Consider the following 15,609-nt stretch of genomic DNA (forward strand, 5'->3'; position numbering starts at 1 on the left):
CATATATCACCACCCCTAGCTGAATATCACAAACGCTTATCCAGTCGGGTCTCCACTAAGAAGTCTTTCAGGGAGGTGTTCACATTTTTCTGAACATGCAATTCAGGCCATGTTCCAAATGATTTCTTTATTGTGAGCGGCCATCTGTCCAAACTTGCTAGTTTTTTTTCCCTTAATCTGTTTCTTTCGCTCATATCCTTTACGCACTCCAAAAAAATATGAAGAACATTTTCCTCTTCGTGACCACATTGGCATTCCCGTGAGCTGGATCGGTGTATTTAGTGCAGGAAACGGTCGGTATATACTACTTCCAGTCGAAGTATGTGGAGGAGTAACGCCTGTCGTTGCCGATCTCTCACTACTCAAATTTAGTTTTGTGCGGATCAACTTTATAAAGTCATGATTGTTTTGAGTCAAGGCTATCAAACCACTTCTCTATAGAACAGTGGTTAGCTCCTTGCGTTATAAATTTCCAAAAATACACCCCAGACATGGGGATTTCGCAATCCCGTCCTTCGTTCAAGGCTTTCTTGGCGAGACTGTCTGCCTCTTGATTACCCTTTATTTCAGTGTGACTGGTTATCCATTGGAATACGATGTTGTGACCCAGCCCTGAGGCCTATTCCACAGTTTCTGCAATAGATTGTGCTATTTCGCCATTTTTGTTAGGTGATATCTCTCTTTTTGGGTCAGCAGTATTAGTCTAAACTGGGAGACATACACCGGTTGAAAATGTCCCCGTAGAGAAATGAGAAGACCGGTCAAATGTTTCCAATAATATCATATAAGTTGTGAAGAACCAATATTTACAGCTTCTTTTCGTCCACTGAGCAATGCATGAATATCTCTATGGCAGGCAATCGTTTCGAAGGCGCCCTGAAGCCTCCCTCTGCGCTTAGCCGTTTCGAAGGATGAACAAATCACGACAGCGTTCGGTATGCATGCCGTCAAATCTAGATTCTCGACAAGCAACGTTCAAGCGCGATTCTTTTTGTAATAACCAAAACTATTTTCTTATAACGTGCTGAATACGATTTAGTTATGTCAATAGTGTCGAAAGAAAACTAAAGCATGTCACATAACGAATTTGCAAGAAAGAATAAGTTTGAAGAGGCACAAGATAAAAAAAAGGGTAGATCCAACGTACAGTGAGAATCAATGATATGCGAAGCACGAATGAGGAAGCTTGAATTGTCTCATTAAAATTGATACAACTTTACGGGGTGGACATAAATTTTGCCGTACATGACTTGCATATCAAGATTACCATGTTTGCGCTTGTAATTTGTGCTCGTCATCCATACACGTCACGTAATACCAAATTTGATATATGTGAAGCTTACGAAACGTCCGCGAGCGCACTTTGAGCGTAGCATGTAGTCATGTTCTTACATGACACGCATGTTATGATTATCATGTTTGGACGTGTCATTTACTTTCATCGTTCGTTCGCGTCACGTAATACCAAATTTGTCATGTTTTTATATCACACGCATCTCATGATTATCATGCTTGCACCAGTCGTATACCTTCATCAACCACTCACGTCACGTAATACCAAATTTGGTGAGTGCGAAGCTAGCGAAACGACCGCGAGCACATCATGAGTGGGGCATGTAATCATGTTCTTTCATGACACGCATGTCACGATTTCCACGTTAGGGCCTGTCACTTATGTTCACCATGCACTCATGTCATTGATTGATTTGTGGGGTTTAACGTCCCAAAACCACCATATGATTATGAGAGACGCCGTAGTGGAGGACTCCGGAAATTTGACCACCTGGGGTTCTTTAACGTGCACCCAAATCTGAGCACACGGGCCTACAACATTTCCGCCTCCATCGGAAATGCAGCCGCCTGCACTCATGTCGTACCATACCAGTTTTGCGATATGTCATGTTAACTAAACCACCACAGGAGCAGGAAGACAATGACATGCAAATCATTACATTCATGTCATGCAGGTCACAATTCTCATGTTATGAACAGTTACCTATGTTCATCATACAGTCATGTTATGCCATACCACTTTAGGTATAGATCCGATTATCTAAACGGCCAAGAGAGCTAAAAGTCGAAGGCAGCTAGATGGATAGATACGGTCTTAAATCACCAAAGTTCGCTAAGAAATGCTTCGCATTTGAAATGCAGAGAAGTCAAAGTATGCAGATTAGGCGTGAAATTTCTTCGGTTAATACACTGCCCACCCCGCCCAGGCGATGAACTGGCGCCGCCATGGAAGCAGCGAGATTTCGGTGTAATAATAACGAAATGAAACTGTAAGACTAATCCATTGGCGGACCACTCCATCGGTATGTTTGAATACCCCCTACGAACATGCACCAGAAGCGCAGAACAGACGACGCTATCGGACGGTAGATTGCACTCAACTGCTTGTTCCTTTTTTGCTTTCCTCTTTCACGATAAGAGGAACAGCGTCAGCTCGAGAATTTCCGGCAGCATAGCACTATATATAGACAGCGAAGCCCATGACAGAGAGCTACAGGAATGGACGCGCTTTCGATTGCCACGGCATGATAGCGAATGCACAATGGCGACATATAATTAACATATTTGCACGAGACTACGAGTAGTTACGACGTAACTCCAAAAGAAGAGACAAGGACAGAAAGAGCGCTCTTTCTGTCCTTGTCTCTTCTTTTGTAGTTACGTCGTAACTACTCGTAGTATTGCGCTGTGCAAATATGTTGATTCCCAATCACCAACTTGCCCAAGCATCTTTTTTATCAAGTGACATATAATTACAGCTCGCAAGATACCATTCGAAACGAAGCAGCTCCCATTTGGGCCACCGCCGAGCACTCGGTGTAAGAGGCTGCGAGTACGATTCTCGCATTCTCGTGGCCACTCGTCCACTGAAATTTGGGCGCACGTCTTGGCACTGAGGGCAGCCAGAGATAACGAACGGCCACCGCGCAGCGGGATACGAATACAGGCACACTACAGAGCAGAGCTATGCGTCAATTTCAATCCTCTGGGTTTTTTTTTTTTTTCAGCGTACGATCGCGCTCAATACGAATCGCCACGTGCTGGCTGTGGTTAAAGTGACCCCAAGTTTGAACAATGAAACCGACAAACGTTGAATTGGTTCAGAAAGTACCGCTAACTGAGAGGGCTTTATTCACATTTTTTTTTTATATGTAGGCGCCGATTTTCTGTACAGGCATCATTTTCGGTTGAGGCAGCGAGTAGCAACTCACATAAAGCGCGACTGTACAACTTATCCAAAGTTCACGAGCTCCCCCCCCCCCTTTTTTTTTCACCCCAACAAAAACGCAGCCGTCGCAGTCGGGAATCGAACCTGCGATTTCGTCTTCGGCGGTCGAAAATTATCCTATAGACCGATCGACCACCCGTAGGCACAGAACAAAGCCGGAAAGGTAGACAGCTCATCATCATCAACAACGCCCTGCCGGTGGGAAGCCTCCCTCTATTAGCTCATAGTCACCCCGACTTTAGAGAGCTAATTTTATTATATGGCTGCAAATATCTTAATTTCAGCCCCCATCACATATCTGCCATCACAGACTGCGCTTCCGAATCGGCATTAGCAACGATACAAATCTTCCGCACATGCTTTATAGGCGACACGAGCGCCCGAGGAATGCGTATAATGGTGTCACGACATGAACGCGAACTTCAAAGCGACTGTCCGACGACGCCTAATGGAGAAATTTTATCGAGGAAGCAGAAGGGAGAGTAAAAAAAGAAAAAGCATCTCGCCGCCCAGCGTTGCGCAACAAGTGGCGGCCCGCCAAGTTCGACGGCCTGCAAAGCAGCCGCGCAGAGGCTTTCACGCTCGTCCGTGTTTGCTTTGCTCCGAGGAAGGAGACGGGCGAGGCCAGTGCACTCATTCCCTATCGATCTCCGCGGTGTACGGCCGAGCTTGACCTCCCCCGTAGAGATTTAGCGCTGCGAGAGCTAGCACCGCACCGGTCGCACGCCTGCAGTTGTCAAAAGAAGTGTCCCGCGGAGAATTCCAAGCACGCGCCACCACGATTGGTGTGAAAGGCGAGTGCAGCGGCGACTCCATGAAGCAGTGACGCCTTATTTCAGAAAAGCATTTCTTTGCAGCAACAAACAAACAAACAAACAAACAACTGCAATGGGGGATAAAGAAACCGCGACCGTGCGTCGCAGTCTGTGTAGAACAGATTTATCTGTGGAGAACATGACATTGCGGATGCCTATGAGATCGCGAGATCAGAAAAAATAAATAAAAATGCGCCTTAGACAATTTTTCTTATCGAAGAGATTTACTATATATCTTGCTTTGTCGCAGTATAACATGACTTCTGATATGTCGTGATAGTACTTTGTACACGTGCTCGGATCAACGGTATGACCCGCTGAACATTCTTTTGTTGTCTCTGTTGTTTTCGCTTGCTCGGTATAGGCTTATCGGTTCCCGCGAAAATAAAATATCAGTTGAAAGTATAGCGCTGGGTCCTTGTCGGTTTGATTCTACGTCCTTGTCTGTCACGCTTACTCATTCTTCACGCACACTAGCGTTTAGAGCAAGGATACAAGTAGCCCCTGTGAAAGCGGCGCCGACATGTCATAACGGTACACTGTAAGCAAAAACTATCCGAGTTTGGGGTTTTTCCGGCTCATGACCTCTGAAAACTCTCTCCGGTTTAAAATTACTACCTCGCGTAGGAGTAAAAGATGGTACGTGACATAGTTTTACCACCACCTCTCAGGCAAGTAGTAAAAGGATGTCAAAATCCAGTTTTACCACTTAGGGAGTTTTCTATCACGTGATTTTTAACCTGCGTTTCAGAGTTTATTACCACGTGACTGCAAGGTGCAGCTGCTTCGGTGGCTTTTGCCCCATTGTGACGCTCTCCTGAAGGTACGCGAGGACCACATTTTTTTTTGTTTTTTTTTTCTGCATCGCCGTGCCTCTGGACTGACCTCGAGTCAGCGCACATTTACTGGAACTGGGGGCAGCATAAGCACAACAAGCGAGAACAGCATTCTTTGAACGAAAAAAAAAAAAGACGGGGGGGGGGGGGGGGGGCTCTCAAAAGAGAAAAAAAAGAAAGAAAGAAAACCTGCTGTGGAAAGCTGTCCTGCATATTTTCGCAAAATGTTGCTTTTGCTCGGCGGTGGTCTTGGAGACAGACAGTGCAAGAAGCTCGGTATCTGTGTGTCTGGTTGGGCTGATGGATCTCACGTGTTTCCTACATCACCGAGCGACCGTGCTCTTCCGAGCGCCTCCGAACCTGCACGTCGCGGATATCTCACTTCCGAGCCGAATCGTGAAGATCTGCCAGTGGTAACAAAATCAATCTGGTGTCATCGTCCGTGCTTGCCTGCTGGAGAAGCAATAAGCAAAATGCTTCACTCTGTCGTCGTCACCGAGCCGTGGCCACCAGTGACCAGTGGGAGTGTGTCGCCGGGGCAGGTGAAAGAAGCATCGCATATATTTTGTTCCACAGTAGGCGATGTCTGCATGAGTAAAGTGCTGCCCGAATTGCCCACTTCATGCACCAACTGTTCTCAAACATGTAGCGCGAAGCCGATACGAGGCAGACGGAAACAACAAGAGGCTGCCCGTGAGCACGAAGAAAACCTGGATGGTGGTCTTTCGTTGGAAGTGTGCATACACCGCCCCGTCCCCGTAAGATAGCGGTGACGTGTTCATTTGTGTCTGAAATGACGACGAAATTCACACAGGATATGTGTTCTGTGATCGCCAGCTGTGTTTTATCGGATAGCCGTGCTCCTCAAAGAGGCCTAGAACGCCGTCGGTAAGCAGCTTGTATGCAGGCGTGGACCGCTCTTCTACGCCCGTTGTGATGAATACGTGCTGCTACTGTGTTTGTGCACCGTCGTTGAATGAAAATCATTGAGCTACCATGCTTTGTGCGTACTTAGGTATATTTTGTGGACTTGTGCATAAGCAGTGCTAACACGCGTGGGGCAAAGAGCCCGGTGTGCCAAGCAATTATTGGATAATCAAAAAGGTGAGATCGTGTAGATTTAAAATAAAAGGTTGGTGTGACATTTAGTGCCCTGCAGCCCACCTGAAGCTTACGCTTGCATCTTCAAGCGTTGTTGTCAATCGATGCAAAAAATGAGCTCTCCTACCGGTACTACATTGCCGGTCAAAAAGTCGTGCCTATATATATACCGGATTGTCGAAGTGTAGTTGAGCAACGCGTGCAGTCTATGCTAGTGGTGTATTATTCTGCATTTGTTGTATGTGCGTGTTTGTCTGTATGTGAATGTATGTGTCACCAATTCTGCCGTTCAATAAATTCAATCAATTCTGTTATTCAATAAATTTGTCGACTGTGGGCGAATGCACCCGTCATTTTTATGTTTTTTACCACCAGGAATAACTCCCAGTAATCACCTCAAAAACCTTGTGAAGGTAGTAAAAATTTACTCTCTCTATACTCGCTGAAAACCTCACTGGGGTAAATAATTACTACTCTCGCTACATTCAAAAACTCAGTTAGCACGAGAGTAAATTTTTACCTCGGTAGTAGGTGGTAAAAAAAACCCAGGAAAGGTAGTGCGCTAGAGGACAAATGGTTTAACCAGTTTTTGAGGTTATTTCAGGTCATTTTTGTTTAGTGTGTACCATCCACCTGACCGACAGCCCTTGACCACAGATGGCTGCCCCCTCCAAGCGATTAAAATTTTGGTCTACGTAGACCGAGGCTTCATGTGTAAACATAAACGTGCACACCGGGGTTGGAGGCAGGGGGGGGGGGGGGGTTACCATACTCGCCGACTATGTGAAGAGGGCGCTAATTCCTTCTCGTATGCTACGACAGACCATTCATGCCACTGTTAATGCGCAGGGTTACTGCAAAGCGTACCTTATTTCTGACGATAATGACGACCAAGAAGCCCTGATGTTGCACACAAACCCACCACTACCTCCCACCTCTACCATGAAAAGTCGGGGACCAATGGCAGGCCATCATGGGAAGCACGTGATCGCTTTATTTTTCATTTTCCCATTCCTCAAGGAGCTTAATTTTTTTCGGGCTTGACGAATTGAGGCAAACTGGAGGAGGGGAAGTTGTGGTGAAACTTGCCACCGCGCCTATTTCTGCAAACCACTTATTACGGCAGAAACGAATAATTAGACTTTCATACCCGCACTCGTTTCCCTCGACAGCATGGTGTGTATACTGAGGTGTCACATAGCTCATAACTATTCATGCGTGAGCGTTTCAAGAAGATGTCCCGCACGTGAACGAGGAAGATATGTAACGTATGGGGCATATTTAAAACACGATAGAGTGAATGGCAAGAATAAGAGTTATTAGTTGGTCTGCGCCTATTACACAGCCGAGGAGCACGCAGGCGCGCCGTGAAGTGGTTTCTTTGTTGAAAATAGCAGAGTATGTATAATGGAGAGAACGATATCTTCTTGTTTTCTGGTGGAATATATATATATATATATATATATAATCAAACAAACCACAAACCAGTTGACAGAGCCTGTCTCTTCCTTCCTCTGCGCCGTAGTTCGATATGTTTCGGCTTATCGAATGGGAACAATTCACGGCAACGAAACAAGCAGTGCTGTCCCGACCAGGACGGATTTCCTACAAAGCAGTTGTGATCCGAACATACGAAACGATTCGGCAAAAACTGATATCTGGTGATCATCCTTATGCGTCTTGGGTGCAATCTCGACAAAACAAGTGACGCCACAGGTGCAGCGGACTCACGAAACTAAACAAATCATGCACTGTAGCCGTCGCCGCCCTGCGGAGCCCCCCATGCGTCACAAAAGAAAACAATGGCGACGCAGTGACTTATTTGCATACCAAAGATCTCTGCCGATTCATGTCGAAGGTCGCTCGTGTAATAAGTGTTCAAGAATGTGTAGCTGTCCGCGACTAACCACACTGGAGGCGCCGGCATGCTAAACGCGAGAACCGTTTCGGAGACACGGCTGCAGAAGATGCATTGAGACGTGATTCGCCAGTGTGAACCATTGAGCAGCGGTGAGTCAAAACCTTCCCAATGAGAAAGAGAAAGTATGATGTGACTTGCGATGAGATCCTTGCGAGTATTCGATCGATATTTCAAATTACAAGCAGCTTTAGAAAACGCTGCTTTGGCGAGAGAAGCACTGAGAAGCGCATTCGAAGCCGAAGGGGCTAACAGCCGGGGCGATATGCGGCATGCACGGACGCCCATACGTACAAAGAAACGTAAAACGCAGGAGCACACTCTTGGATTTGTGAGCTTCTGCTTTGTGTGTGCGTGTTTTCCCGGGAGTTGGCATAAAAAGGTTAATGCAATCACCGTGGATTGATACTTTTCTCGCGAAGACTTTTGTCGCGAAGATTTGAATGGGTCGGAACTAAGTTGAATGCGACGTCACGGCATTCCACCAAGCAGCTGCAGGCGGTCCTTGCCCTTCGCACTTTTTATCTCTTTGTTTGTGGAGCTTTGAGAAAGCCCATCATCAACCTTCGCACTCGCGCCCACTATAGAGTTGCAGAATTAAGCTATCCTTTTCTACACCCAGATAACAATCGCCGCCGTTCGGAGCAAGAATGCACAAAGAAAACAAAACGACGCAGCGTTTACATTGCAGACGTTCGTGGCGTTAACAGCCACCTCACGGGGCAAGTGTTTCCGTTGACGCTTGTTTTATTCCGCCATAAACAGTCATATTATTCTTCATATAATATTTTTGTTGATAACTTCTAGATACTGATATTGTAATGTGGCAAATGAGTTCTGCGGACAGTGAAGAAAGGTGCCCACAGAGATTCCCCATTTTAGTACACTGCAGATCTACAAAGAAATACGCAAAGGGAAAAGCTTCGCGAAAATCGACCGAAAATTCCTTTTCGAGCACTTTCGCACAGCTAATTTCCCATATTCAGTAGTTTGCTTCGAGTTGATGCTTGATATGTGGGGTTTAACGTCCCAAAACCACCGTATGATTATGAGAGACGCCGTAGTGGAGGGCTCCGGGAATGTAGACCACGTGGGGTTCTTTAACGTGTACCCGAAACTGAGCGCACGGGCCTATAATAGCATTTCTGGCACCAACGAAAATTCAGCCGCCCCAGCCGGGATTCCATCCCGCAACCTGCGGGTCAGCTGCCGAGTACCTTATATATCTTTAGACCACCGCGGCGGGGCAAGCTTCGAGTTTTAGATCAATTCACCCCCGTGAATCTGTTAGCAGTGGTTAATTCTATTGGTATAGTTGACAGAAAAAGGCTGACCACCGGGTTGGGACCCCATCAATAAACCAACTTAAGAAGTTTTTCCCTCCGAGAAGTTCGCGTGGATTTCCTCGTGCGCTGCTAACGAATGAACGCTGTGATTTTTCGCATATATAATACCACCATGTGAAGAACTGCTGTCTCATCCTGGAAAGCGTTAAATATGAGCGAATTTTTCTATACACGCGTTCATTGCGAGCTCAAATGCCTCTGCCATAAAGTATACAAAAATTGACGAGTAACTGACAGAGTTGCTGTTAACGTGTGGTGCACACGATATCGCAGTTAATCCCGCGAGCTCTTTCGTGGTCATTCCATGACGAAAAATGTTCCACATTTATTCCAAATTCCACGAGCTATGTTTACATTTCATTCATCATGATCGACTAATCGGCATACAGGCAGCCTTACATTGCTAACGCACGACTGCTTTGAGGAAAGCTAAGCTCAGGAAATAAAAACGAGAACCAATTTCTTCGTGCTGAAAGCTCACAGCCAGCAGTTAGAAGTCAGCGCGTAAACTAAACGCGGCTGCACACAGCGCTTACTCTGATTTGTGAGTGTGATTTGTGATATACTTCGTTGAGGGAGATCCCTTTTCACACACTTCCCTGATCGCTTTCTTTTCGCCCCGCCATGGTGGTCTAGTGGCTAAGGTATTAGGTTGCTGACCCGCAGGTCGCGGGATCGAATCCCGGCTGCATTTCCGATGGAGGTGGAAAGGTTGTAGGCCCGTGCGCTCAGATTTGGGTGCACGTTAAAGAAGCCCAGGTGGCCGAAATTTCGGGAGCCCTCCACTACGGCGTCTCTCATAATCATATGGTAGTTTTGGGACGATAAACCCCCACATATCAATCAATCATCAATCAATCTAATCGCTTTCGTTTTGCCGTTGCCCTCAATTTGTTCTTTTTTCTATTGCTTTTGTATGGATCATAAACGCGTCACACACACGCGCGTGCTGAGAGCGTTGTTGAAGCAGCGCACCGACACTGCACAGCATTGCCAGGAGAACACCTAAAATAAAATATTGATAAAAGAGCGTCTTTCCTCACCAAGTTGCGAGGTTCGCCGATGTTGTCACCGCGGACCGGTGATGGTCGGCAGCTCCGCAATCCACACACACCAGAGGGGCTGCTTCCAAACTCCTCCGCGGTTGAACCGAGTGACACAAGTGGCACAACACGGCGAGCGGCCGGTTCATCCTTTCCGGGTGACGGCGAGGGGAAAGGCCTCCGACGAGGCGTGCCACAAGAGAAAGCGTCGCGGAGCCGCACACGAGGGGGGGGCCCTCTCTCTGCAGTCCCCATCGCGTTGCGAGCCACGGATGTTGCCGGCGCGACGATTCCTCCGGCCGGGCTGCTGCCGCCGATATGCGCCCTGCCAGTGTTCCGCGCACGCCGACAGGCGCCTTCGTATCGCAAAGGCAAACCTCGTTCAACAACCGACGGATGACGGAGAGGGCAACGCAACCGAACCAGTCTCAACGGTGACTTGTGCCAGGAAGCCGGCTTTTCCCAGCGACAACCAGCGCCGATCAGCCACGCCAGTGTCGCGCTGTGACACCGGCAACTGAGCCTCGCAATGCACGTCCAACAGGTAGTCATAACAGCTCGCCCACTTCAGGACACAATCAGAGTCCCTCGCTGCTACGCCGTAACCAGATCGAGATGTTGGCGCTCGGAATTCCTGAATTCGCTTTTGTGTAGCCCCTTCCATCAACTCAATCAATCAATCCACCTTATTTCGCCCAATGTTGCAAATACGTCACGTTTATTGGTTTTTGTTAAAACTCGCGACTCACGCGGTAATAATGGAAAGTTGACACATGCAGTGGCGTTTTATATCTGTCGTCCCAAAATCTCCGAGGCAGCTTAAAAAGCACCTCGCTCAGCGAGAACGGTAAAAAAAAAACGAAAAAAAAAAACCTCAAAGCACTCTCAAAACAGTTACAGGAAATTTTCCAATGACATTAACCAAAATATAAGTAAACTTTCTAAATCTGTACCGCCGACTTCCTCGCCAAATATCGCTGCCATAGCCTAACTCGCCCTTTTTGAGGTAACTAGATAAATGTTGTCCCATAACGGAGGCACTACGTGCTTCTGACCTGTTCAAGAGACGCGCGCGCGGAAGTGCGGCTGCTTGTATATAAATAGAAAAGATATGCAAATGCCACCAAACCAGCTCACCAAACACGTGCGAGGAGCCAGGTGGCTACTAATGTCTACATATGAGACCGATGCGTTCGGGGAATTTGTATATTTGCTTACTCATGCATTCCGTGTGCTGCAATGGAGTGAGCATAGCGAGCGCCTTGTCCCCCAAAAAACGACCCGAGACCCTCGTCCAAGCGCGGTGTCTTTCGGCTGCTGTCCTTCCTGTGTCCAGAGGACGGCCAATTAAAGCTATAGTCAAATGAAGTGCAACAACCACAGCGTCACCTGCACCTCTCGCTTCGCGGTTATGCGCTGTGCACGACACAACGCAGCTATTACAGCGAAAGCTGTCCAGAGATAACAATGGCCGATTTTGGCCCCGTAGAGCTTCCCGCTGCCGCCGGCGGCGGCGTTTTTCAACTGCTATCACGCGAAATAATAATAATAAAAAATCACTGCATTTCAAGCTGCTTAAAGATAATTATGGGGCGAAGCTTTCGGAGGTGATTATTCTGATTAAAGTTGAGATAGCACTGAGACTGAGTGTGGTTGTGATACTTATATATTTTTTTATTCAAAGAGATAGCGCTGAGACCGATTGTGATATAGCGGTGATTCTTTTTTATAGCTGATATGAAGTTCCGGGTTACGTTTTGACTTCATAACCATAGCTTCATTAGCTATCGTCTCTGGTGTAGAATTTTCTCGTCGGTATTGCCGCCTTGCATCCGCTTCAAGTTGTCTCAACTGCGCGGCAGCTTGGCGTTTTGCCCGCTTAACCTTTGCTTCCTTAGCCCTAGCCTGTGGTGTAGAACTTTGTTGTCGCCGCTTTGCATCCGCTTCCTTCTCTTTTGTCTCCGCGGTAGCTTCCTGTCGACGGCGACGCTGATACTCAGCACGTCGCGCTTTCCAGCATTCGTCTTCGTCCATATGAGAGAAGAGAATGTGTGGTATCGAACGTGGTTATATATATATATATATATATATATATATATATATATATATATATATATATATATATATATATATATATATATATATATATATATGTATATATATATATATATATAGCGTTGACAGCAGCGCCATCACATCTACAATTAACCACAGCGCCCTCCGTGGCTTATAAGATGAAGGTTACATGCAAAACGGTTACCACCAACGCCCTCTGTTGCTTATAAGTTGAAGGTTACATGGTGTTACGGACAGACGGGAGACGGCGGACATCGTGAGGTCCTAACGAGCTTCGCCCCTAAAAAAACATGGTTGATCCCTCTGTCATAGGAATCGGTATAACACAAAAGTAAAATGGTTTCTTACGGAAGTATTTCAATGTTGAATGTTCATCGATATAAAAGAGTTTGTACGATGTCTATTGGTGATTGACAGAGCACCGTTTAACGTGCATGCATGCACGTTGGCGTTTAGTGACGCATCTCGATCCCGACGACTAACGTTCGCGATTAATGATTAAAGGAACCCTTGTCGTCTATAGATGCTCGTGGCAGCTGTAGTTAACGGTGAGAGCGGCATTATTCGCACTCTCCAGATCAGCTAGCGCCACTGCACGGAATGTTTCGGAAGATGGTGATGGTAGCTTGGTGCGGGCGCGTAGTCGTGCTGCGCCATGGCGATAGACGGGCTACAAGCGAAGAACAATCGCATGTGTAGCGTTCCTATCTCTTAAACCACCCCTGTTTCACAGCGTCCGTGTCACACAACTACTTTGAACAATTGTTTCGCAGCTAAGCCGGGGCGGGGAACCACAGATGGCGCCATAAACGCACATGTGACGCTTTGTTTACACCAGTGCTACCGCTGTTCGCTTTCAATTCTCGCATGTCGTACAGAGTTTGCAAAACGTGACCAGCGATAAATGCTGCCCCTCCTTCGACAATACATCTCTGTGTTTAGCGCTTAGAGATACCAGAGGCCCGAAAGCCGCCTGATTCTCGAGACACACACACTTTCTGGTAGCCTCCATCACCTCTCGACCCGCCATATTGAACGCTCTCCGCGCCATCTACCGGTGCTGGAAAGTGCGAATAGAGAAAGCAGTGTGACAGCCAGAAGAGCGTGATTAACGTGGACGCCAAACTTGGGCTAAGGTCACCTACCCGCGGCACGTTCCAGAACACCACTGCCAGATTAGTGGGAAATGGAATCCACGTCAATCCTAATTGTTGACCGGCCGCGATTTTTCGCGGGGCCATCGCAAAGCAGGGAACGCGGAGTTACGGCCATGCGTTAACATGTGCGTTAACATGTTAACATGTGCATTAAAGTGTTTGAGAATAATAAAATAACAACGCGGCGCTAAATAATGCAGATTGCGTAACGATTGGGCCACTGAATGCATTCTTCCCACCCATTACAAAAGGTTCAGACATAGTTCTTCGTTGCCGTGAGCAGCAGAATCAACGAAGTGAACACAATGCCTTACAGGTGCGTAGCGGGTACCACGCTTCTCCGAAGAATTACGAACACTATAATGCACGTTTTCTTGCTCGCAGAAATTATGATTACTGTGTACTGGGTACCATGCAGGTGTAGTTTTCGAAGAGGTCTTGAAAAAAGATTGCTGCGCGTTCCGCGCAGGCCTAGCGGTTTCGCGAGTTCACGCTACATGGAAAGCTTGATTCTCAAAACACCACTAAAGCGTACGTTCCGTGTGTGCTTCGAAAGGAACATTGAAGCCGACGAATGACGTCATGCTTAGGGTACTCACACAAAAAAATTTCGAATTCCGTTCTTTTTTTTTGTGTGTGCGTCCAATGTAAGGCCCAGCACCCATAAGCCTAGAAAGTGTACTGCAAAGCGTGAGTGCACCTTGGTAAAGTATTTACAGCGTCTTTTCGGAAACTAGTCTCGCTCTTGTCTCCTCACGTCACAGAATGGTACGAGCTTCCCGTCACGTGTTCGTCACGTGCTCATGCACGTCTGCTGGCACCGTCGCTTCACTGGTGACGCAGCAGTGGCCATTTTGGAAGTTTTGGTGCCAGACGTCAACACAACCAGCCAGATTGATTGATTGATTTCTGGGGTTTAACGTCCCAAAACCACCATATGATTATGAGAGACGCCGTAGTGGAGGGCTCCAGAAATTTACACCACCTGGGGTTCTTTAACGTGCACCCAAATCTCAGCACACTGGCCCACAACATTTCCGCCTCCATCGGAAATGCAGCCGCCGCAGTCGGGAATCGAACCTTCGACCTGCGGGTCGAACCAGCCAGATTGCTGTCCCTACAGTTTGTATTGTAGCCTCACATCGCGCTATTGTCGGAGGGTGCTACCGCGGGAAAATTGGCTTTGATATCAAAATGAAATATCTTGCCAGCATTTGCTGAGCCGCACGCTTGCACAAAGCCGCCTCTGTATACACGTACGGCAGTGTAAACACACGTCCGAAAAATTGTGTCAGTGCCCCTTTAACGGTCCACCGTGAGACCGTGCGATGCCAAGTATCGCCAATATTGCGGGTGCGAGAATTCTTTGTATACGAGTATATGCAACGCCACCTAAACAAACTTCGTCAAGGCCCGGCAGCTCTACTGCATACAACACACGAGGTCATCAGTAGTGGGTCAGATTTTTTTCAGTGGGCCGCTTCTACTCTGTGGACGCTGGCACACACTATAGCAGTCACTGCTGTCCGGGCGGCGCCACCGGTTGCGTTGCGCGCTGCACTCGGTGGCGGTTCCTAGCTCACCGACGCCTGCGCTCAGCGGCGCGTTCGCATCGACACTCTGGTCACTTTAGCATTATATACTGGCCATCGACGCTAGGCGTGTGTCGCCTTCCTCATGTGCTGGCAGGGACCTCGTGATAATTTTACGGTTGTAAGCTGCACGAGAAAGGCTAATGTTGCATTTCTCTCTCGGTGCTATCGACCACTTCTACTTTATGGGCAGCTTCGACAGTGAGACAAGCCTGTGAGGTGCGACCAAAGAAGTGTGGTGTGCTCCATTGTTGTAGATACTACGTCTCTGCTGTGGCAATTACGAGTAGTTATGCGTGTACTGCTAACACTTGATTGATTGATACGCGGGGTTTAACGTCCCAAAACCACCATATGATTATGAGAGGCGCCGTAGTGGAGGGCTCCGGAAAGTTCGACCACCTGGGGTTCTTTAACGTGCACCCAAATCTGAGCGCACGGGCTTACAACATTCCCGCCTCCATCGAAAATGCAGCCGCCGCAG

The 15,609-nt window shown here is 47.4% G+C and overlaps 2 protein-coding genes across 6 annotated transcripts in view; one reads left to right on the forward strand and one right to left on the reverse strand.

Moving 5' to 3' along the window:
* Nucleotides 1–15,609, reverse strand: part of RhoBTB (Rho-related BTB domain containing) — a 344,465-nt gene that overhangs the window by 223,894 nt on the left and 104,962 nt on the right. For 2 of the 5 annotated variants that reach the window (XM_075881927.1, XM_075881925.1), the window contains exon 1: nt 10,301–10,585. The exons of 1 other annotated variant lie outside the window; for it this stretch is intronic. In XM_075881927.1, the coding sequence (XP_075738042.1) occupies nt 10,301–10,449 (149 nt within the window). In that variant the 5' untranslated portion in view covers nt 10,450–10,585. Of the gene's footprint in view, nt 1–10,300; nt 10,588–15,609 lie in introns of those variants that run through there. 2 more of the 5 variants (XM_075881926.1, XM_075881929.1) reach the window with 2 other exon arrangements.
* LOC119175596 (uncharacterized) overlaps nt 10,670–15,609 on the forward strand; it is a 49,367-nt gene continuing 44,427 nt past the window's right edge. The window contains exon 1 of the mRNA XM_075881932.1: nt 10,670–10,844. The gene's annotated coding sequence lies outside the window, so the exon portion shown is untranslated. The remainder of the gene's footprint in view (nt 10,845–15,609) is intronic.

This window comes from Rhipicephalus microplus, chromosome X (genome assembly GCF_043290135.1).
Source record: "Rhipicephalus microplus isolate Deutch F79 chromosome X, USDA_Rmic, whole genome shotgun sequence".
In the NCBI taxonomy this organism is placed as follows: Eukaryota; Metazoa; Arthropoda; class Arachnida; order Ixodida; family Ixodidae; genus Rhipicephalus; species Rhipicephalus microplus.